The sequence below is a fragment of the Symsagittifera roscoffensis genome, chromosome 2 (genome assembly GCF_963678635.1).
Source record: "Symsagittifera roscoffensis chromosome 2, txSymRosc1.1, whole genome shotgun sequence".
Taxonomy (NCBI): Eukaryota; Metazoa; Xenacoelomorpha; order Acoela; family Convolutidae; genus Symsagittifera; species Symsagittifera roscoffensis.
This window is the reverse complement of record NC_087063.1, coordinates 51593460-51619241: the sequence shown is the minus strand read 5'-3', so window position 1 is coordinate 51619241 and position 25782 is coordinate 51593460. Positions and strand designations below refer to the sequence as shown.

At 34.7% G+C, this 25782-nt stretch overlaps 1 protein-coding gene and 1 pseudogene across 1 annotated transcript; both read right to left on the bottom strand.

Moving 5' to 3' along the window:
- Positions 1–1467: 1467 nt before the first annotated feature.
- On the bottom strand, positions 1468–10829 carry LOC134839073 (glutamine synthetase-like). Its single transcript, XM_063854489.1, has 3 exons — positions 10193–10829; positions 2192–2767; positions 1468–1954 (listed from the first exon to the last, which is right to left on the bottom strand). Exons 1-3 carry the CDS (start codon positions 10712–10714, stop codon positions 1754–1756), a joined length of 1299 nt encoding a protein of 432 aa, XP_063710559.1. The 5' UTR covers positions 10715–10829; the 3' UTR covers positions 1468–1753.
- Positions 10830–14798: 3969 nt separating this feature from the next.
- LOC134839868 (glutamine synthetase-like) overlaps positions 14799–25782 on the bottom strand; it is a 57229-nt pseudogene continuing 46245 nt past the window's right edge.

The window sequence follows — 25782 nt, the reverse complement described above, 5'->3', positions numbered from 1 at the left end:
TTCGAAAAATAAAAATCCATTATAATCCATTATAATCGAATATAACCCATTATTTTTGTCACTGAAACCGATTATTTTTGCCAAGATAATCCATCATAATCGGTTATTTTGAAATAAAACTCCATTATAATCCAGTATAATTGATTATAATCCGTTTAAATTTTAGAATTAAAATCCATTATTTTTGGAAAATATTGCAATTTTTGCGAGAAAATTGTTGAATTTATGCCATGTATTTTACTAAATTCCATGTCTCAACGTCATCCCCTCGTCCCCTCAAGCTTCCCCGCCCCCCTCTCAGCTAAAGGGGTAGGGTAAACGGGGGGGAAGCTGGGAGGGTGGGAGGGGGGGTAATTGGGTAAATAAACCGGGGTGGGGGTTAAATAAATCGTGGCGGGGGGAGATTGGGGTTTAAAAATAATACGGGGGGGGGGGGGGTTAACTGGTAACCTGGGGGAGGGTAAATGGTTGGAGGGGGAGTAAACTAGTAAACTGGAGGGTGGGGCGGTAAGTTATGGGGGTTGTGGTTAAAAAAACAGTGAAATGAAGTGTTAGTTAAACTGCGATGAATTAAAAAAAAAGAAGAGACAAAAAAAAATATAAATTTTTTTCTGAAATGTAACATTACATGAAACGTAATACGTACCAACTGCACTAAACAGGAAATGCGATATTTTTGAACAAAATAGTAAATTTCATGAATAACCCCTCGAAAAAATCCATTATAATCTATTATAATCGATTAAAAATGGATTATTTTGCCTCGAAAACAAGTTTCATTTTCTTTCAAAAATAATCAATTATATTCGGATTTTATTGATTAGAAAAATCGTTTTATTATAATCTATTTTAATTGATTATAATCGATTAGTATTGAAATTTATTGAGACAGACCACGAAAATCCAATATAATTGATTTGTATCTATGGAACTTCGGTGCGGGTAATACCAAATGTTAGTCTTTAAGAGATATGTATTCGATTATAATTCTCATTTCATCCAAAATTTATAACTTTGTACAATCAATTATATATAATTATGGTTTCTACAGAAAACCTCTTTAAATCGATATAGACGGATATAATCGACTGAAATCTCTTATTCCGCAAAAAGATGTAATAATTACATAAGTAAATCTTTTGGATTATTTTCCACTATCAAAAATTTAATCTCTGCATAAAAGATCTTTTTTTCTCCTTTTGGCTCATATGAACACAAAGTCTTACCGCGAAAAAAAAAACGGCTTCAAGAGATCCCTTCTTATCAGCTAAGAGAGTCGCGCGGTAGGTGAAAAATAACTTTGCAAAAATAATCATCAAAATCATGCTAAAACAATGTGCTTATTATTTGGAGGCTAAGAAAATACAATTTTGCATCTCAACCAAACTTGAATTTAGAACAATGAAATTAATTTTTAAAAACTTATAAATTTGAATTGATTTGAAAACTGCAAAAATAATTTTCTAAATTATTATAATCAATTATGATCGCTTAAAATGTTTTATTATTGATTATAATTTTCTCCCACGAAAGAAGGATTATCACGGATTATTAAATGATTAAAATATTGTTTCTCAATTTTAGAATGACTGTTACTAAAATCTCGAAACTGGATGTGCGTAATATTCAAGCTAATATTGTGATATGGAGTTTTTAATCAAAGTTTCACGATAATAATTTTTTGTGCAATGGAAAATTGAAGTTTAATGAATATTTAGAATAAATATACAAAATTTTGCTATTGATGAGAACTTCATAGCAACTGGGAATAGATTCGAAATTGTTCATCTGGGTCTGTTATGGGCATGTCTTTCTGTCGTTTGATAGCTAGAAACAGCTCCACGAAGTCATTTCCGAGGGCAGATTTGATTACGTCATCTTGTTCCAGCGCCAAAACTGCCTCTCTCAATGTTCGTGGCAGCTCATCTGTTCCAACCGTACTAACTTCAGGTAGCTAAATTAAGTTGTAAGTAATTTATCAAGTTTTCACTCAGTTTAACTACCCAATTTGGTGTCTCAAAAAATCAAAAATAGCTTACATACTAAATCTTGTTAGCTATTTTTGTATCGCAAGCCTTACAAAAGACCGGAAGGTATACGTTTGAGAAATAGAGTTTCGTTTGCTTACATTAGATTTCTGCGCTAATTACTGTTTTAGAAAAAATAAATAATTATAAATTATTTTTTTTACCAAATTTTTTTGTCGCATTCCATCCATCCCTGCAGCAAGAACTGCTGATAAAACAAGATAAGCATTTGCAGATGCTCCTGGAGACCTGAACTCCATGTAGGTCTCATAGTTCTTAGTTCTCTTCACTCGTATCATAATGTGTCTCTTCCCTTTTCCATAATTTATCTTTTTTCCATCTGAAGAAACCTCCGGGTACAACCTAAGATAACTGTTGTTATTTGGGTTCAAGAGAGGAGCAATCGCACGAGCGTGTTTCAGTATCCCATTGAGCCAAAATTTACCCAACTGAGACAAGCCTAATTCATCGGAGTTGTCAGTGAATACGTTTTTGCCATCTTTCTGAAGCGAAAAGTTGAAATGACCTCCGTTGTGTAATTTTGGAAACGGACTGCACATGAAAGTTGCAGTGTATCCTAAATCGACTGCCGTGCTTTTGACACAGTCTTTGTATAAACATGCATTATCTGCTGACTGAATTCCGACTGTGGGTTCCATGGTAATTTCTAGCTGACCATCCCCAGCTTCTGTGTTAATGGCCTCGACTGCAATGTCCGCAGCAGATAGACGACTCGATATCTTGATTCGGATGTGTTTGATTTTTATTAATTGTTCTAGTATTCAAATTTAATCAAAAGTGGGGCAAAACTTCTCAAAATTTGAAAACTACAAATGATTAATTATCTGGGATGTTCAAACTTTGAGAATTAGTGCCGTACCCTTTGACAGACTTGTGTTCAGACAATGCTGACTTTTGTTGAGACTTCATAGACCTATATTCAGAGTTTGCAAACATGGGTTCAGACTCTGCACACTTCTTTCAGACTTTGGATATTACACTAGTGGACAAAACAAAATACAAATTCAGATTTTTGACTCTCTAAATTGCCTGTTTTCAATGTCCATTTTTGACAACTTTTAGGACTTCAATTTTCTGCAAACTTTTACATAAACCAAAAACATTTGTTTGAGCTACTGTCTCTGAAAATGTCATTATTTGGTTTCAACGACTTACTAATGTAATTTCTTACTTTCAGACCCGGGTTACATTGGTGAGTCACGGAAACCAGATTTTGATAGTTTCGTAGAGGGCAGCTCTAATCATTTGCTCTTGGTCTATGTAAAAATTTTACTGAAATATCGTCCAAAAAGGTTCTCAAAAACAGACATTTTAGAGACATTTTAAATCCATTAGTGTATATCCAGAGTTTCCTGATTTACGTGCAGACCACTGGAACTTATATTCAGATTTGGCAGACTCGGAACTACGTTGTCCCAATGCAGATACATCATAATTTATGATTTCTGATAATAAAAATACCACGACTTCGACCCTTGTTGTGGTTTTGTTTCTACAAATAAAACGGTTTGGGCGGCAGGTTTACTTGTCAATTCAAACACTGTAATTATATTTGAAAATTTGGATGGTAATGCGTAAATTAAAACCATCTAAACGCAATAAATAATCTTGCTTAATTTTATGTTTTTAAAGAAGTAGAGTAAATGCAATATACAAATTATAAGCCAAATGAGGAATTTTGATAAACAAAAAATTGGGATGATATCTAGATTTTTTGGCTGAAGTTAGCCTAACTGGGCCAAATTTGGGTCACAACTAAGTTTTTAAGTTTCCAAAAACAACACCTTTCAAAAAAAAAATTTTGAACTGAAAAAGCTTAAGTTATACCCGCAGTGAGGTTCCATGGATGATAATCGATTATACTCAATTTCCGCTGTCAAAAGACAACTTTTAAGACTTCAATTTTCTGAAAACTTTTACATAAACCAAGAGCATTTGATTAGAGCTACTGTCTAAGCAGGTCAAAAAGTAAGTTTTTAAGTTATAATGGATTATAATGTTGGCATTATAACCGATTACAATTACACTTTGGGACCACTCAATTCATTATAATCCATTATAATCCATTATTGTTAGAGAAACTAAAACGACTATAACCATTTTAATATCCATTAGAATGGATTATAATGGATTATAAGGGATTACAATCACTATTTTTTTCTACCAACTTTTCTGCGAGCATGCAGCTTTTCTGCATTACTCCAGCCTACTTGATTTCTAATCTTATTGTTTTTAAGTTAATTTTTGCTTAATAAGTTGAAAACCACATCCCTCCTACTTTAAACCCAGGTCTCAAACAAAACTTTGCACCCATCCTCCCATATTTTTCCGCACAGCATCCCAAACCCCCCCCCCCCCCCCCCCCACATACTCCCACCTACCCGCAACCCCACCTAAACCAACCCACCTACCCTCACCTTCCATGTAGCCGCACCTACCCTCCTCACCTACCGTACCCCCTACCCGACTCACACACACACGTTAAAGGACGGTAAACGTTTTTGAAAGGTGTGTTTGCGTTTTTTGGGGGAGGGGACAGAGGGCACCCGGGTGGTATTTTTCACGTACTTTCAGGGTAAATGTAAGGGGTAATAGGTGGAGGAGGAAATGGTAGTACCTGAGAAAAGTAAGAATAGTAGGAGTTACTATAAGTATTTAGGGGGAGGGGGAGACAAGATTTTAAAAAAATTAGTAGAAAACCAAACCAAATGTAAAACACAATTGAGCGATTGCAACGTTCAATTTTTGAATATTTTATTCCATTTTAACTCATAAAAATTTATTGCAATACCTTATAATCTATTTTATTACATAACTATCCATTATAATTGATTCTATTGGATTCAATTGATTTCCACTTTATTAGTTCTATAATCAATTAATAATCCATTATAGTCGATTATTTTTAAAAAAATTTTGGAGATAGATCATGAAATTCCAATATAATTGATAATTATCCATGGAATCTTTTTGAGGGTAATCTGGAAAGGTAAGATTGCTGATGTTCAACCTGGATTGTTGTAATTCACTGGATCTTCCAATTTGATTTGATTTTAAATTTTTTTATAAAGTGAGGTTCAAACTATCGCAAAAAAACTGCAAGCGCTAAATTTCCACTTTTTCAAGTTTTTCTCCAGTTTTTTAGGCCTCAGAATTTTTTCAAGCCTGAAAAATTTTATATAAACTATTATTCAAGTTTTCAGCTTTTTCATGTAATTAATTTTTTCCAAGATCTTTTCTTATTGTTCATATGACCAATCAAAAAACTTAGCGGTAAGTTGAATTTTTAAAGACAAAAATTCATCGCAAACAATTTCAGTTGTGTTCATGCACTTTTTTGTGATTATATTGATATTTGTGATTCAATTTTTTAGTTGCGTTTGGTTGTGAAACTTCAGATATTTTCCGAAAGAAAAAGATAATAAGATGCCAACTTACACGTACTAAAGAAATCGGATTTCATCATATCACCCGAATTGACGTTCATACAAGGAAAGTGCTTGTCATACAATTTCATTAATGAGGCCTATGAAAAAACGCCTTTCATACAACCTCATAGAAAATTCATTACACATTTTCATATATGGAGCATATGAAAAAACGCCTATCATACAATAACCGTACCCTCTACCCGACTCACACACACGGTAAGGACGTTAAAAATTTTCAAAATGTGTGTTTGCGTTTTTTTGGGGGAGGGGAAAGGGGGCACCCGGGTGCTGTTTTTTTTACGTATTTTTAGGGTAAATGTAAGGGTCGAGAAAAAAATGGTAGTAACTGAAAAAAGTAAGAACAGTAGGAGTTAATATAAGTAATTAGGGGAGGGGGAGACAAGTTTTTTAAAAAAATAGTAGAAAACCAAACCAAAAGTAAAACACAATATAGCGATTGCAACGTTTAATTTTTGAATATTTTTTTCCATTTTAACTCATAAAAATCTATTGCAATACCTTATAATCTATTTTATTACATAACTATCCATTATAATTGATTCTATTGGATTCCATTGATTTCCACTTTATTAGTTCTATAATCAATTAATAATCCATAATAGTCGATTATTTTTAAAAAAATTTTGGAGATAGATCATGAAATTCCAATATAATTGATAATTATCCATGGAATCTTTTTGAGGGTAATCTGGAAAGGTAAGATTGCTGTTGTTCAACCTGGATTGTTGTAATTCACTGGATCTTCCAATTTGATTTGATTTTAATTTTTTTTATGAAGTAAGGTTCAAACTATCGCAAAAAACTGTAAGCGCTAAATTTTCACTTTTTCAAGTTTTTCTCTGGTTTTTTTTCGGCCTCAGAACTTTTTCAAGCCTGAAAAATTTCATATAAACTATTATTCAAATTTTCAGCTTTTTCATGTAATTACATTTTTCCAAGAAGTTTTCTTATTGTTTATATGACCAATCAAAGAACTTAGCCGTAAGTTGAATTTTTAAAGACAAAAATTCATCGCAAACAATTTCAGTTGTGTTCAAGGCACATTTTTATGATTTTATTGATATTTGTGATTCAATTTTCTAGTTGCGTTTGGTTGTGAAAATTCAAAAATTTTCGAATAAAAAGATAATAGGATGCTAACTTACACGTACTAAAGAAATCGGATTTCATCATATCACCCTGATTGACGTTCATACAAGGAAAGTGCTTGTCATACAATTTCATTAATGGAGCCTATGAAAAAACTCCTTTCATACAACCTCATAGAAAATTCATTACACTTTTTCATATATGGGGCATATAAAAAAACGCCTATCATACAATAGCCGTACCCCCTACCCGACTCACACACACGGTAAGGACGGTAAAAATTTTCAAATTTGTGTTTGTGTTTTTTTTAGGGGAGGGGACAGGGGGCACCCGGGGTGCTTTTTTTTTCACTTACTTTTAGGGTAAATGTAAGGGTCGAGGAGGAAATGGTAGTACCTGAAAAAAGTAACAACAGTAGGAGTTAACATAAGTAATTAAGGGAGGGGGAGACAAGTTCTAAAAAAAGTAGTAGAAAACCAAACCAAATGTAAAACACAATTTAGCGATTGCAACGTTTAATTTTTGATTATTTTATTCCATTTTAACTCATAAAAATTTATTGCAATACCTTATAATCTGTTTTATTACATAACGATCCATTATAATCGATTCTATTGGAGTAAATTGATTTCCACTTTATTAGTTCTATAATCAATTAATAATCAATTATAATCGATTATTTTAAAATTTTATGGAGATAGATCATGAAATTACAATATAATCGATAATTATCCATGGAATCTTTTTGAGGGTAAACTGGAAAGGTAAGATTGCTGCTGTTCAACCTGGATTGTTGTAATTCACTGGATCTTCCAATTTGATTTGATTTTAATTTTTTTTATAAAGTAAGGTTCAAACTATCGCAAAAAACTGTAAGCGCTAAATTTCCACTTTTTCAATTTTTTCTCTAGTTTTTTCTGGCCTCAGAAGTTTTTCAAGCCTGAAAAACTTTTAAATAAATTTTTATTTAAGTTTTCAGCTTTTTCATGTGATTAAATTTTTCCAAGAACTTTTCTTTTTGTTTATATGACCAATCAAAGAACTTAGCAGTAAGTTGAACTTTTAAAGACAAATTTCATCGCAAACAATTTCAGTTGTGTTCAAGGCACATTTTTATGATTTTATTGATATTTGTGATTCAATTTTCTAGTTGCGTTTGGTTGTGAAAATTCAAAAATTTTCGAATAAAAAGATAATAGGATGCTAACTTACACTTACTAAAAAAATCGGATTTCATCATATCGCCCGGATTGACGTTCAAACAAGGAAAGTGCTTGTCATACAATTTCATCAACGAAGCCTATGAAAAAACGCCTTTCATCACAATTTCATAGCAAGTTCATCACACAATTTCATATATGGAGCATATGAAAAAACGCCTATCACAGAAAGTTCATATGAAAAAACGCCTATACAATTTCTTAGAAAGTTCATTACAAAAAAGCTCATTACTCAATTTCATAGTAAAAAAAATTGTTTTAGCTATTTTCAGCCAAGTTTTGAGATAAACTATATAGTAAATAACTTAATAAATGCTTTTAGTAAAAAGTTATCCGATAGAAAATTCTTACTTTTTTTGTTATTTTCATACAAGTTTTTTGGTCTTTGAAATTTTATGAAAAGCATTTTTCCATAGTATGAAAAACATTTGTGGCATCTGTGGTATTAGTCAGTTCCAATAAAACAGCTCGTATCAGGCTAAAATCCTGATTGTTCCTACTGCCTCTGAAGGTCTTTGGAGCAGTAATAACATTTAAAAAAAATTTAGAAAAATTAAAAAAAAAAACGATTTTTATCAAATTTGAGATTTTTTGTAAAAATCATCCCCCCCACATGCCATACAAAAAACGAAATGATGGATTTTGCGCCTAGTTAAAAATCGAATATGGCAAATAAGCTTCCTTCAACCAATTTGGAACGATGGCTAAGACGGATTAAATCTCCGCTTACGCGTAATTATCCCAAATCGTCCAAAATAGCAATCCTTCACACGCCGTAAAAACTTCCGTCAGAAATGACTAGTTAAGAAGTCGAAATTTGTCTGAAGAAAAAACCACCCTAGCACAAATATTCCGTTACTTTCGTTTTGAAAGACGGAACAATAAATGAGGGTTTTGTATTTCGTAAAAGCAATCCTAATTCCGAGCTGAGATCAGCAAGCTTAGTATAGTGTACGCACATGTATAGTCTCGGACCAAGAACCGCTGTTTCGCAGTCCCTATTCCAATAATTGATTTTCAATTTAGAAAAGAGCCCAAAAATCTTAGTCGCGCCTAGCTCTACTTTGAAATCACCGGCCGCAGGAGTTCAATTTTAATGGTGAGTAAGTGCTACACCAGGATTAAGTTTTGCTTCAATGGTATGAAAAAAGTTACTGCATTGTCATAAGGTAAAAAAAATTGCAATGTGACCAAGTCAACTTTTCTTCAGCATATTTGTTTGTCATAATTGTCTCAACAAAACACGCATTTAGCCATAATAGTATTTGAAATTACACTGCAAATCGAGAAGTGGAGAAGAGCTTAGAAGAACTGTAGCCTATTTTTGAACTTTGTCACGGGAATTAAGCTAGCACAAAAAAGGATTGTAAAGGTAGATTGTTTTCCAAGTGTCCTGTTTTTCCTGTGAAAATAATTCAGTCACAATTAAGAATCAGTTCGGAACTTGGTCATCGAAATAACAACTCAATTTATTAAGACCCGGTTGTTCTTTAAGATGAAATCACTTTTTAAAATCACTAACACGCAAATGAACACAAGGATAGCCAGTTACTGTGCAAGTAGAAGAGAATGTTCAACTATAGTCTTAAAAATACGTTTTTTTTTTCTCAAATTGGGGTTGTTTTTTTTCTGCGTGAGGTGATAAAAAGATCTGAATGAAAAAAAGTTTCGACGGTCAATAGGCATATTTGACAGCCAACGTAAAATTGGCCAATTGGAAGTTTTTTTTGCATTTTGATGTTTTCGATTCCAAATTGACGCTAAAAAATCGAAAAAAAAACTTTACTCAAGTAAAACTTTTCACAGCTTAAGTCAGGCATAAATAAGCTATTGTAAGCCTGCACTTTCACATTATTATCTTGAAATTAGAGCAAAAATCACAAATTTTCAATCTGAATTTTGTCGACACTGAGATTTTTTTTCAAAACTTTATAAAAATTGTTTGAATCACACTGAAAGGCCTATGTTTATTATATCACTCAACCCAATACTATGGTAATTTGTGGTACCTGAGATTGCGTGGAAAACAAAAACAAAAAAAAACTAAGACATAATAAACTGGTGGAAAGTTCCTCCACATTTCTTAAAAAGTCGAAATAAAAAGCCACGGTTTCTTACTGATGGTTGGTTTTTTCTTCTTCACCCAGATTTCAAGTTTTCTAATTCCATGTAGTTGTTTGATATGTGTATAGTGGCTAAATGAGTAATTTTACAAGGAAAAGTATTAAGAACAAATCTGTTCAGAGTAGTTCGACTGTTTACATTGCTAAGTATTACTGTGTTTATGATAATGCTAAAAGTTTTCCGAAATTGAAAATTCAAAATAGGGGGTGGGCTTGATGAATTATTCGCAAAAATGAAAAAATTGAACGATCAAACACACCTCATAGCATAAGTCCTCTGTGTTTTTTAGGATCACAGAAGAACAAGAATGACCTGCATTGCCCAACAGCTGACCACCCTTCATTGCCAGAAACTCATACTCGAAACTTGAATACAACTTCAATCCAAACTCACTTTGTAATTGGTCCAATAACTTCACGCATATTTGTCTCGTGTCGTAATAGCAGAACTCGTCTCCGATTTTTTGCTCATGGATCTGGCATATGAATTCAGCTACTTTGTGTTTTCCGTTTCCCGACCAAGGGCATGCATGAAAAGTTTCAAAAACTGGAGTTAAAAATACACTTGGAGATCCTGATTTCTCACCTTCATCCATTTTAGAGAACTTGCAACTCGTAGAATTGACGCCAAATTTGGCAAAAACGGCAGTTATTCCAATTCCAGTTTCCAAAATCCATTCCAAGGCACGTCTGGTTATAACTCTACACCGTGCAGCTCCGTTCGTATCAAACCAGGTAAACTTGATGAAGTCAAAATCTTGGTACTTTTCTAATTTATTCATGATGTTTCTCAGGCACAACGAATCAATTATTTTGTAGCCAATGCAAAAACCATCTGTGCATTACACCACGTGCTCATCGTTTCAGTGTTGCACATGAAGAAATAGACATACCACACATGCTTTAAAATGTATATAAAACACACGTGCTATTAAAAAAAACAATGCCAAACGTTTTAGACCAGAAACAAGCGCAGACTTTCAAGTTGAGCTCCATTTTTGTTTTTCGGATCTATTCTCCCATTGTTGTTTTTGTTAGTTTCAATATTCAATTGATTATGCCATGTGGGTATAAACAGTGGCGGTTCTAGAATGGTGGTGGGGTCAAAAAAATCTTGATATGGAAACTCATTTGAGTATAAATCGGTGGCTATACTCTACGCGTGGTGCGACTTGATTCGCAACGAAATGAAAAAAATTTGAAATGTTTGCGTCGGCACTCATCGCCGATAACCCCAGCGGTTTTGGACTTCTTACTTGCAAAGTTCTTGCAAGAAATTTTGCATGGAAAAACCAACTTTGTAAGGTTTTCTAAGTATTTCTTCGTGTTTTCACTATCTTGCAAAATTCTTGTGGCTTCCAAAATTCTTTTAAAAAGGTTTGCAAGATTTTGTTTTCTGCCGAAAACAATTTTTTCTAACTGTTTTTGCGGGATAAACGAAAACATTTTCCCGTTGCCTGCCGTTTTCTATTCAAGTACAATGAATTTACGGCTAAAACTTTGACATACGATGAATGAAACGTTTTTTTTTTCTCTTAAAACGAAGTCGGATATGAAACCGTATAAATTTGCTTCCAAGGTATCGTTTGTCATTTGGCCACAAAATAGAGATCTTAAGCTTTTTTACAGCCAAAAAGTCACCGTGAACAGCTATTTGAAATTTTGGACTTAAAAATGTTCCTTAGAAAGCTAAGGATCTGAGCTAGGCCCTCAAAAAATATCTTCTCACATAAAAAAGGGATAAAAATTAGTTTGAGCTCTTAGTTAGATGTTTGTACGGTTTTTTTTCCGAATACATTCTAAAAACTTCACCCATCATACGTCAAAAATTAGCCGTGAAACTCTAATAGAAAATAAAGCGCCTAAAAATGAACAAAAAAATTGTTCATCTTGTTGCTTGAAAACTTAAAGTTACAACTTCTATGCCCCGTGCCTGTACTTCTACATTAAAAGATCTCCCTAAGAATTTCGAATCAAATCTTTTATAATGCACTTTAAAAGGATGCATCGTCTACAACACAGTAAAACGCGCGTTCAAGCAAATCAAAGCACTAAACAATCAGCGGCAGTTCAATTAACTCGTTATCATAGATTTTTTTCCGTAACCAAGTTTTGTTTTACACCTTTTCAACGTATTTTATCTTAGATTTTTCAATTTTTATCGCAATAGGCGTAGAGGCAACGCTGTCGCCTTTGCACCCTGAGGTCCGAGATTCAAATCTCAGCCCTACTTTGTTTTTTTTTTCAGAATGTATGCAATTGATTTTTTTCCTGAAAAAATAATTTGTCGGACTTTCGTTCATCTGTGGCGTTTTGCCGGCTCAGTTCCCACATCACAAATTTTTATTGTGCGGAAAGCGGGTATCAAGATAGTTGCAAGTGTTGTTCATTGTAGTTTCAGGAGGTCTTAAAAGATTTGGAAGCTTTATATAAAACCATTTTTAGTCGGCTCATCTGGTGTCTGCTCAAAGGTTTTGGGATTTGTTTCGTAGGTTTTACTCCTTGCTTAATTGAAATTCAAATGCCTTGCCTGGCATGTTTCCTTAGCACGCCTGTAAGAGAAAAAAAAGATATACGAAGATGTAGGTGTAGGAGATTGAGTTTTTTATTATTCTGTTTGAGACGCTTTGGAAAATTTTAAAATTTTATGGAAAAGTTTCAGTTTCAAAACATCAATTCATCATTTCAAAACATCATTTCAAAACATTGTATCAATGTTCAAAACAAAAAAAGGAGTATCAATTGGAGAAATTGATTTCAAATCATTTCAAAACATTGTATCAATTTTCAAAACAAAAAAAAGAGTATCAATTGGAGAAAGGCCTTCTCTATTGAGTGTTTAAATTCCTGTGTGCTTTTCTTTTGTGCTTTTTACCGGAGTGCCTGCTCTACTAGTCTTTTTCTCGAAGCCTTCAAAAAATCTACAGCCTTCGAAAAATCAGTGGCCGGATTTTTTTTGGTTATCTCGAAAACTGTCCTCCCAATCTATAACTTTTAGTTTCATTAAATGGAAATAACTGGAAAAACCTTCTGTATAAGCGGCTGCTTTCCCTTTTTTATACATAAGAATTTATCACCCTAGAAAAAATTTGTTCAATGTTTTTTGACCGTTTTATTAATTTGTTCCATTAAACTTCATCGTTTTATTGGTTTTTTCTTTCATTGTTTCATTGTTTTTTATTAAACTATTGTTTTATTGATTTTCATCGTTTTTTTTGTTTTACTGTTTTTTTCATCGTTTTATTTTTAAATTAACATTTAAATGAATAGATCATTATTTTTCAGCAATCAAAATTGTGTTATGAGAAACACTCATAAGGAGAACTCATGTTAATAATCAAGTTGTTTTTTAAGAGAAGACAACAGCAGCTTTTAAACTCTTTTCTCATGAGCAAACATTTACTTCCCAGTTTATTTGACAATTCAAAACTAGTTAGGTTTTTTGTAGTTTCAACGCATCAACCTAGCACTAGAGCTCGCTTCAATGACTTGGATTGGTCGAAAATAATGGTCCAACATAATTTTGTAACTGATCGAATGAGATACCAAAAAACTTGCGAATGATTCATAAGAAGTCAAGCTGTGAAACCAATGTTAAGAAATCTAAAAAAAACATGAAAAAGTGCTATTTACCAAATTATTAGGGGTCTGAAATCTTATATGTATACTTAAAATATCGGCTTTTTATACAATACTCATTCAACAATGAGCTTTTTGCTAGGCTGATGTTGTGACTTTTTTTGACTTTTTTCGAAACTAACACAACCGGGGGCGGATCTAGTAGTTTCTCGAGGGTAGGGGGCGGGTTTTCAAAAAATTGTCGAAATTTTGTCGGTTTTTATTTTAGGTCGACCGAATTCCCGAGCTCCTCCCATAAAAGTCACTGTTTTGGCCAAAATTTTGGCGCCGCAGACAAATTTTGCAAAAAAATTAGGCACTTTTTGAGAAATTTTAACCAAAAAATCCCGTTTTTTTCGGGCGCCCTCCGCCCTTAAACTTACCATATATTAACGCCGAACACGCCCTTGGACAAAATTTACGTTCCGTCAGTCAAAAATGGATATTCAAAATAGTTCAAAGGGGGACCCTTTGGGTTGGCTGGGGGTCAAATCGGCAATTTTTGACACTGGAGGGTAATTTGCTTGCGACTTTTGCGACCGGTGCAGTTTCTAAGCCGAAATCAGATGCTGTATCTTCATGTCTACCACAACTTGACCAAGTTAGGCTGAATAACTTCACCATTAAAAAACTCCGGTTTCTTTTCTGAATTGAGGAAAATCATTCAAACTGACAAGTTTGAGACAAGCCCAATAGCCTTTGATGGGTCTATGTTTTTTTTTGAATCAAAAAAACTTGCAAATGAAAAAAATGTTGTTTTGTTTAATTCCGTTCTTCCTTTTAAAAGTTGAAACTTTCTTCTTGTGGCATCTACTCTTGAAATTAGGTGATTTACTTGATAACTTTACTGAGACTTTTTGCCATAAATTTTTGAGCAACTTGACCTTTTGAAGGACTGCGACTTATAGCGAGAAAAGAATGTCGGGCTTTATGCTTTCCAACTATCGCGACTCTTTTTCTGTCCATCGCGTCACTTTTCAAGATAATCAATCACGACAACAATTTTTTCTGTCCAGGCTTGTTTTCAATTTTGGACAGTTGCTGCAGACCTCAATGCTAAAACATATTCAATCGATATGGTCGGAGAAGACTAAACGGAAACGAACTTGAAAAAACGATTCACATCAAAAGTGTTTCAAGAAAAAAAAAAACCTTTCAAAAAAATAAAAAGCAACTATCTTTTCCAATTTTCTTTTGAGTTTTTACTTTTTTTACAAATCGCATTTGAAAAGACTCAGCAGATATCATTTAGAAAAAAAAATCACCAAATAAGGATTCGCTGAGGCACCCGGACTTCGGAACTAAATAGGTATCCGAGTTGGGGTTCTCGGTCACACGAAGCATCGTTTTCCTTTTGCCTTTTCCGTAACAAATGTTGTTTAAATTCATGTTATGAAGTCGCGTGAAGCTAATATTAAGCGGGCAAATAATGGCACCCACTGCTTTTGCGTGCTTCATCAAGCCAGCGAGCCAATGTTTGCCCAAAGTTGACAGACCCTCCGGGTCGTTTTCATCCGTGAACAAATTCTTACCATATTTCCAAATTGAGAAGTTTAGGTGGAAGCCATTATTTGTTTTGTCAACTGGACTACAAATGATTGTAGCGATATAGCCTCTATCAAGCGCCGTTGATTTCACACAGTCTTTGAATACACATGCATGATCTGCGGTAGCGACTCCGAATTTTGGCTCCAAAGTTAACTCGTACTGACTCTCGGAACCTTCGGAATTGATTGCTTCAACTTTGATGCCTGCTTTCCTGAGACGTCTATATATCTACAGAAGAACGCGCAAGGTAAAACCTCGTGAATTTCTTAAAAGAAAACCTTCGTTGCTACAAAAACCTATTTTGTTTGTTTTGGATATTAAATATTTACGATGGCAAAAATAGTAATTTTTTCTTCACTATTTGTTGTTCAGTCAGATTTGCCCAATTAAAATTGACTACACTTCCTTCCATTGAGGTTTTTCCCTGGATTAAAATTGATTGCATTAGAATCGAAAAAGTATTATTGTATTCTTATGAATTTCTGATTTCAAAAGCGCACCTCGTAGCAAAGATTTTCCATTTTCTTCAAGTTCAAGGCAGAACAACCGTGAGGCCCATTTCTCAGCAGATCGCCGTCTTTAAAGATGAAAAATTCATACTAATTTGCTGAATACATCTGCAAGCCGAACTCGCTTTCTAATTGCTCGATAAGCTTCTTGCATGTTTGACCTGGGTCGTAATAACAGAATGAAATCATGTCACCGGACTCGTGAACCTGGCATAAGACTTCAGTTACGTTGAATTTGCCTTGACCTGTCCAAGGACACGCGTGAAAAGTTTCCCATTGTGGGACTATTTTGACAATAAGAACATCACGCGCCTCCAGCTCATAAAAACTGCAGCACCTGGAACCGGAACCCATCATGGCGAAAGTCTCCGATTCCTGATTCTAAGAACGAATTAAAAGAATCATAGGTCACCGCTCGACATCTTGGGATACCGTTTGTGTCGGCCCATGTACATCTGAGGAAATCATAATGCTGTAGCTCGTTTTATATTGTTGGATTCATAATTTGTACTGGATTAGATCGGCGTGATGCAGCGAGTGAGAAATATCTAAAGTTGACTAAAATTGACTGTAGCATTACCCGGGTTGACCTCCGTAGACCAAAAATGCTAATCATACAGTTCCATAAACTAAGTCAATGAAAAAATCTAGTCATACAAATTTCATACATTTTGCTAAAATGGTGTTTTCGAATTTTCAAAAAACTTTTCTCTTGCTTTGGCATAAAATTCGGAGTATCGTACTACATAAAAAAGAAAAACTTTTTGTCAAAAAAAGCTAATCATACAATTTCCATATATGGAAAATGTATGACTTGCATTTTTTTGATGGCGACGAGTATTTTTGAAGTTTTTTGTGTTTTTTTTCCGACCGCAAATTAATTTTCGTATTCAAACAAACATTTTTTGAAAAAAAAAATTGTGCATGCAAAAACTAATTTTTGTGTGTATAACGTAGTCCTGGACATATTAATATTGAATTTTTCTTCCTTTTCTCTTCATAACTTTTTTCAAAAATGCCTTAAACTCCTCTTTTTTTGTATGACATTTTTTTTTCTATGCCTTGATCAATGTCTGGTAATTTAAAAGTTCAAAATTTAGAAATAACCATCTTTGAAAATTTTTGCCAAAATTTAAAAGTTTTTGTTTTCGTTATTTTAGTTTTGTGAGACAGAATGAAATAATTTTTACTGATTCCAATGCATATTTAATGCGAGACGGCCAAACCTTTGGCTACTACGTTTGAGTACTCAAGGTTTATGTCATTTGTGTTCGGTTACGAACACAACCAAAAATTTTCAAGAAATTGAAATGTAAAAAATCAATATTTTTGGTTTATGGAAAAATGCTAGTCATACAGTTTCCATATATGAAAAAATAATAACCATAGACCTTTCATGCAGTTTTCTGTACTTATGGAATTGCATGAAAAGTGTATGATTAGCCTTTTTCCATATATAAAAATTGTATAAATAGCATTTTTGGTCAACCCGGGTGTATTGAGAAAAGAATTCCTTTTCAATCACAAGAAACATGCTATACTCTTTTATTTATCTCGTAAAAATTTTACACGTAAATGAACATCTTTTATTTTCATATCGTTTGGTTATATTACGTGTAAGTTATTTTCTCCAACCGAAATTATACGAATTGAATAAATTGTATAAACATTTCTACTTATACATTTTGTTGGCCTTGTTTTTAACCAAATATCTGCAAAATGCCGATAAATCAGCAAGGGTCAAACTTTAACTGAGCTGCTCTAAAACTATATTACAAATTGTCCGAAGACTTTTTTCTACATAAGACAATTTTTCGGGCCTTTTTTTCTCCAAAAACCTAAAAATTACCTGTCATGGCTAAAACTACCAAATGCAGTTAATCTGCGTGATAACTGCCAGTTACACTCTGAGTTTTTTTGTGACAAAAAATCCTTGGTTAGTGTTTCGGTTGAAACACAAAATTTCGAAAAAAAAATTTTATTTTTATTTATGGAAAAATGCTTATCATACAATTTCATATTATGGAATAAATGCTTATTTTGCTATTTTCATACACCTACTTTTTCTCTATGAAATTGTATGAAAGATTTTGATAAGCGTTTTGACCTCCACGGACCGAAATAAGTGCTATTCATACAATTCCATAAACTAAGTCTCTAAGTTCCATAAACTAAGAAAGGAGGTCAAAACTGTGGATGTCAGTTTTAATTTCCACAGACCGAAAGTGCTACTCATACAATTCCATAAACTACGTTCCATAAACTAAGAAAAAAGGCCTGTCATACAACTTTCATATAATTTCGCTTAAATGGTGGAATTGATTTTCAAAACAACTTTTTCTTGTTTTCGTCATAATTAAAAGAGAAAAACTTTTGGCAAAAAATACTACGCATACATTTTCATTAGAAGAACTGATTGACTCGCTTTTTTCGATAGAGCCAAAAAAAGTAATAACAAAGTCGTCCCGAAAAATCCTTTGATTTTTTTTCAATGCAAAACGAATTTTATACCCAAGCAAACATTTTCCAAAACTTTTTTGCATGCATAACGTAGTCCTGCCCGCACTGGAATTCGATGGAAAAAAAACCGATTATTCTGGATTTTCATTGTCATTCAGAACAGTTCGTGGGATCCACAAACGAATAATCAGACATTTGTATACTTAAACTGAGCTGTTGCGGATTCCGCAAATGCAAGCGGAACCCGCAACGTGTTAGTGGAATCCGCATTTTGTTTGCAAATTCCGTTTTAATATACCTATATGTGTAGTATAGCGTTTAAAATTATATCATTTAATTAGTGGTCACCAGAAAAAATCAATCTTAATTACCTCATTGATCAACTACCAACTGAAATATCAAGCATTTGGTCTCAATTCCTGTCAACACAACTTCACTCTCAAATCCTGTCAACTTCGATCTCAACTTCGATCCCAAATACTGACCTACTGAACTTCGATGCCAAATACTGACCTACCGATCCCAAATACTGACCTACTTCCATCTGAAATTCGATCCCAAACACTGATGAAATACCAAATACTGAGCTATTTTGGTGATATGCTGTGTGTTCTGTTTCCAAACATTCTGAAGCCAATGACTACAAATGTTGAATTTATTCGGCGTTAAGCTTCCAAAATCAAAATTTGCAAATGACGCAATCCCAAATACTGACCTAAATTGGCGATATGCTGTGTGTTGTATTTCCATACACTCTCAACCCAATGACTCGAAATATCGAAGTTATTCGGTGTTGTGTTTCCAAAATACTAAAAGGTGACTTCCACCGATTTAGTTAACAAATGTTTTAAGATTCTTTCGTGAATTCCGCTAACAATGATTAAATTTTGCCTTTAAAGTCCTCATTGCTTTAGATAAGAATTCCAGCTCTAGCTTTTAAGTGTTCATATGCATGTTCACTAATAAACAAAACTCTAAATCCACTTACAGTTTAAGGAATCCGCTTACATTTGCGGATTCCGCTTAATAATTTTGCGGGTTCCACTTACTTTTGCGGATTCCCCTTACCTTTTGTGGAATCCACTTACAGTTGCGGAATCCAGAACAACTAGCTATATTCGCATGTTGCGGGATCCGCGGCACAACAAATGTGCCCACAAAAATCACGTTACAGGTTTTTGCACGCGGAATCCACGGAAGTTTTGTAAGTGGAATCCACTGACATTTTGGAGCATGTTTAAAGGTTTGTCTATAGAATCCAGGAACGTACAGACACAAAGTTGTGCGCCTAGCAAGTGCACAGTTTGGTGTAACCTCGTATTGACTGAATATTTTAAAACTTAAAACTTTCTGTTTTTTTTTCAATTTGGCAGTTTGTGCTTTTTTATTTCTTTTATACGGTCGCCCTTTGCCATGGTGGTGAAAATTGGCCATGCTGTTGAAAAAGTGACATTCCCCCCTATCATTTAAGGTTTTTAATGGTTGAATGGGGATGGTTAAACGGGGTCGGGGGTTGACTCAAGGCAAACTCGACCACCTCTTCTAAATTATGAGTTTACGCCTGGAGTAGCTTACTCATAGAGTAGTTTCAGATAAGGTACACCGTCTGTTCGTATTATTTTCGGCCGGATAGATTCGTGCAATTCCTTTTTCTGATACCGATATTAATCTTACTCTTATATCTCCTCGTCTCAAAAGAACTAGTGTATAATGGTATTTGCAGGTCAGCTATCTGGAACTTGTTCCAAGGGAGAACAACTGTCTTCTACGTTATATTTAAATTATTCTAGTGCTGAAACTACAAATAGTTTCAGCATTACAAATTATTGTCAGTGTTACTTATGGATCATGATTATCGTTTACAGCAATGCCTTAACAGAGTAGGGAACCAAAAAAAAGTGTAGTACAAAGGTTATATATCCAGTCCTAGATTCACATATCCGGCCAACTATCCTTAAGTCTAACAAACCATTCACCATTCGTTAAAATGTCCATCTCTTTAGCCTTTCAAACATCCGTTCAACCAGTCATCTATCCATCAAGCAACTATGCAATCAGCCAACCAGCCATCGCGTCATCCGACGAGTCATTAATTCATCCACGGATCCGTCCAACCTTATGTAAAGCAGCAAACGATGTACTCGTCGTCCATTCTCTCAGCCACACAAACAACTTATCATCCATCCATCCACAAAACTATCTATTCAACAAGTCATCAATCCAAGCGGCATCAAACTATCCATCCAACTAACTACCCAGTCAGCCATACATCCATTCATTCATCTGAAAAGCTTTTTTTTCTAGTCAACCATCCATCCATGTAGCCAGCCATCCATCCAGCAAACCTGTCTATGTAAACAAGTCAGCCTCCCAGCTATCCATTCATGAAACAATCCATCAGTTTAGCTATCCAACCAGACATCCAGAAACCAATCAATTTCTCGTCCACCAAGCTATCCATCCATTCGCACACCTAAAAATTCCATCGCCGATCCATTCAGCTAATTATTTAGTCATTCAGCCACATATGGTTCAGCTTTGTCAACCATTCATCCTGTCATCAATCCATCCAATAATCTAGCTATTTATGGCCCAGCCTGTCTATCTTTTCATTTGGAAGTTTATCCATCCCTTGAACAAATCATTCATGTAGCTGTATGACATCTCTCCACCCAGTCTTCCATCCAGTCAGTTAACCATCCAAACATCCATCAAGCCATAACTCCATCCTGACGAATCATCCAGCTATTTCTCTGTCCTTCATGCCAACTAAACTCAATCAATTATCAAGCTATTCAGCCAAGCATTCATCCATCCTGTCATCCATCCATCAAACGAATCAGCCAATTAATTAACTTCCCATCGAACGAGCCAATCATTGATCTAGCAGTGCATCATCTAGCCGATCCTTGGCCATCCAGCAAGTTATTCGTCCAAACATCCATTTATTCATTCTTCTATCAACCTTTCATCAGTACAACATCGCAGACATCCTGCCATCCATCAATCAATCCATGCATCAAACAATCCATTCATCAGGACATCCATCCATCCATCATAAAGCCACCCATCCATCGTAAAATCATACGTCCATCAAGCAATTTTGTGATATAACAGTTGTAAAATGTATAGTTTGTCTGAAAACTAAAGGGTTACTTTTTGAATTTAGAAAGAAAACATCGAATTTTTTCCCTGAGTCTGAAGCTTTTGAATTTCGTCTGATTACTTTACTCAATGTATATTATTAATGTTCTGGCCTTTAAAAGGAAACCATTTTGTATCCTTAGAGAAGCGAGCGTTTTAATACATCATTACGTGCTACCAAGTATCAACCGACAAAAAAGTGAACAACTAGTTTCAATCAACTTTTGTCAATTTTCCAAAATTTTAACACTTATCTTTTTAAGATCACCACGTAATGTATGACAAGTGTTTGCAGGTTTTATGAGCTAATTGTTTTTTGCTGGTTAGATAATGAATTTTTTTTTGCTTCATTTCAATTCTTGTGTCACTTAGTTGCCATGTTTGAACTATATTTTTCATAGTAAAACTGACCATAGGATATGTTTACATGTTCAGTTATATCATTTACAGCAAGGCCTTAACAGAGCAGGGAACCATAAAGTAGTGTACGAAAAAGGTTATATATCAAGTCGAAGATTCAGATATTCGGCCAAGTATCCTTACGCCTAACAAGCCATTCACCATTCGTTAAAACGTCCATCCCTTTAATCTTTCAAACATCAATTCAACCAGTCATCTATCCATCAAGCAACTATGCAACCACTCAACCAACACTCGCGTCATCCGACGAGTCATTATTTCATCCATTGATCAGTCCAACTTTATATACAGCAGCAAACTATGTACTCGTCGTCCATCCTCTCAGTCACATAAACATCTTATCATCCATCCATCCACAAAGCTGTCTATTCAATAAGTCATCAATCTAAGTGGCATCAATCTATCCATCCAACTAACTACCCAGTCAGCCATACATCCATTCATTCATCTGAAAAGCTTTTTTTCTAGTCAACCATCCATCCATGTAGCCAGCCATCCATCCAGCAAACCTGTTTATGTAAAAAGGCAGCCTCCCAGCTATCTATTCATGAAACAATCCATCAGTTTAGCTATCCAACCAGACGTCCAGACACCAATCAATTTCTCGTCCACCAAGCTATCCATCCATTCAGACACCTAAAAATTCCATCACCGATCCATCCAGCTGATTATTTAGTCATTCAGCCGCATATGGTTCAGCTCTGTCAACCATTCATCCTGTCATAATTCCATCCAAAAATATAGCTATTTATGCGCCAGCCTGTCCATCTTTTCTTTCGGAAGTTTATCCTAGAACCAATCATTTATCTAGCTGTACGGCATCTCTCCATCCAGTCTTCCATCCAGCCATTTATCCATCCAAACATCCATCTAGCCATTACTCCATCCTGTCGATTCACCCAGCTATTAATCTGTCCTTCATGCCAGCTAACCTCAATCAATTATCAAGCTATTCAGCCAAGCATTCATCCATCCTGTCATTCATCCTTTCAGCCAAGCATTCATCCATCCTGTCATCAAACGAATCAACCATTCATTTAACTTCTAGCATCATCTAGCCGACCATTGGCCATCCAGCAAGTTATCGGTCCAAACGTCCCTTTAACCATTCTTCTATCAATCTTTCATCAGTACAACATCCCAGCCATCCCGCCATCCATTAATCAATCCATGCATCAAACCATTCATTCATCAGGCCATCCATCTATCCATCTTAAGGCCATCCATCCATCAAAAAACAATACGTCCATCAAGCAATCCTTCATTCATCAATTATCCATGTGTATATCCAGCCATCATCCATCTAACCAACCGTCCATCAATCAGTCTGATCGATCCTGCCAACCGTCTATCTAGCCATCTAATCTAACCGTCCATTCATACAGTCATCGATCTGTTGATAGATCTAGCTATCCCTTTATAGATCTTTCCAACCAACACACCATTCAAAGTTTCAATTTTTTTTTTACTATTGAAGTTAGGGCGTCACTACACATAGATATGACTGTTTATAAACAAAATTAGCTTAAGTTCTGAATTTTCAAATTGACTATCATTACTATCACACTTTGGATTCAGTTACTTTACAGGAATTGAATTGTTTTTTTTTATTTCTATAATTATTGTTACTTTCACCAGCTAATCGATCAATAGGGTTGTCTATTTAGAAATTTGAAAAACTATATGTGTAGATTTTTATATGGTTATGTGAGAAAGTATGAAAGAAAGTATCAATATGAGTATCTAGTTAAGGTAGTAAATGATTTATTACGTAAGTAAGTAAGTGAAAGTTTAGATAAATTAAGTGGAAAAATAAAAAGAACAGTGCTTTTAAGAAAAATTAGGTAAGTAAGTAGGTGGGTGTAAAAATAAAATAGTAAAAGAACAATCGAAAAGAACACTCCTGATAAATTAATGTTATAATCTGGCTGTGTCGTGCAAAAAAAGCGTGCAATCATAAAAATTTGGAGTCGTTCAAGTATTTTTCGAAGAAACATTTTTGAAACCAATCAAGCCGCCATATGGTCTCAACTTAATTAAAACGTCATAAATAAGGTCATAATTAAACATCATATTAGAATTAACAAAAAACAAAAAAATGGGTTGAAAAACTTCGTTGGTCAGAACTGTACATTTGTTTTAAGGCCGAATACATTTCTTGAACTATTTCTAAATCAAATGGAGTAACTCGGTTTTTCCCAATTTCACCGTTTTTATCAAACCCCTCTCCAACTGGCTAAATTTCAGCCAGTGGACATACAAAATACCTAATTGATTCTTCTAGACTAGTCTAGTTTCCGGCGGTAAAAAACCGAATGCACCACCGGAAACACTTCTGTTTTGTAAAAGTGCACCAAGTTTTTGCAAAAAACTCGATGCATTTTTTCATATTTCTTTCCATTTTTCCTTTTTCTTCTCGTCTTTTCACCATTGAAACTTCCATTCCCGTTTCGAGAAACACGGCATGCCGTTCCTCCCGGGTTTGGAACTTTGACTTTTTGTATGGTTGAAAACTCTCTAAGTTGTATAAGTTAATTATCAATATCTTCAGTACACCAAGTTCCCTCTAATTTCTTCTTTTTTTATTTCAAAATTTGAAAAATTACTCATTTGCAATAAATTCCCCAGAAACGGCCGCCGCCTTTAGAGAGTGATTTCAATTTACTGCCATTTCACCATAAAATATAGTGCAAGTCGGGGAAATAGTTTACTGCTGCCAACAGTTAAGCTACGCTGCCAAAATCTCCGCCGAATTTTCATTATATACCATAAAATTCAATTCCCCTTTCACTAACAAATTTCAACTAGGTCGAAAGTTCATTTGCCCGAAAGGAAAATAACAATTAAAATGATTCATATAAATAACCAGAACCAATAATTAGGACCCCAAAAATAGAATTAGAAAGAATTATGTATCGTGTCCCTTGTTTTACAGCTAAGCTTAGCAAGATCTTAAGTAGGGGGTGATCTGCTTTTTGGGTTGAAAACTTATTCCGTTTACAAAATCCTATGATGAGGGTCCTCCAAAAAGTCAAGGATCCCTTTCCTAGGCTTGCTTTACGTGAGGATCCAACCCCTAACAAAAAATGCTAGGTACCTAATAATTCTGAACCATTTCTCATTTCTATTATTGGTTCTCATCACAACAGCCAAAGATAGAACAGATAAGAAGCAGAGCTCCACAGTAACGAAAACAATTCCCATTTAAAAAAGTTGGTACGTAAAGAGCAATAGAAGAAAAGGTCTGCTGAGTCGTTACCTAAACAAAATAGGAAGCTTTTTAATTAAGTGTAGTTAAGTATGTGAATTACCCACTATTTAAATTAGTTTTTGGGTGGCCAGATAGAAGTGACAAAAGACGATTGGCTCTCTCTGGGAGCAAACATAAGCTCAAATTATGCTCAAATCTGATTGGCTGATTGGCTGATATTTTGCTCTTCCTACTGTGCTTGAACTTGTTAGCTAGGTGGGAAGATCAAACTTAGCTTTTTTGAGCTCTTAATTAGAGAACGCAATGAATCTCAAGGTAAGTTCAACACTAAATGGCTGAGAAGTAAAAATTTAAAAATTTTCTGTTCTTGTTAAGCTCTATTGAATTTCTGGGGCTAATTTAGGCGATATATTAATTTTGGTAGAAGAAGTTAGAATCTCAAAATTAGTTGATGTGAGATCCAATAAGCTATGAAGCGAAGATGAGCTTGCCAGTTAGGGTAGGAGGAACTATGCTCTATTGTGGCAGCAGGAAGCTTCACCGGCGATCCTTTGACCTTGATCGACATAACCTTGGAAAAGATGTCAGCAAGTGGTGCACTGCTTCATCAAGTTGTAGATGTCAAGAGACGGTTTTTCGCTTTTTTCTTCTTGTCTCCAGTGGGCTTCTCTCCGCTCTGCCTACCTTCTTGACTGCCTTTCCGCTAACCCTGGCCGCCCTTGTAGAGTTTTCATTTTAGTGGTTTTGCGTTGTTCAAGTAGCAAAAAAGTGAAGCTAAATTTAAAAATTTTGTTGGAATCCAGCTCGAAGAATTCGAACCTCAACTCTGACATGCTGAGAAATGAAAACATGAACTGAAAACATCAGCCATCGATAAATCAGGTAAGAAGCAGGGCTCCGCCGGAACGAAACAATATTCAAACATTAAGAAAGTGTATTC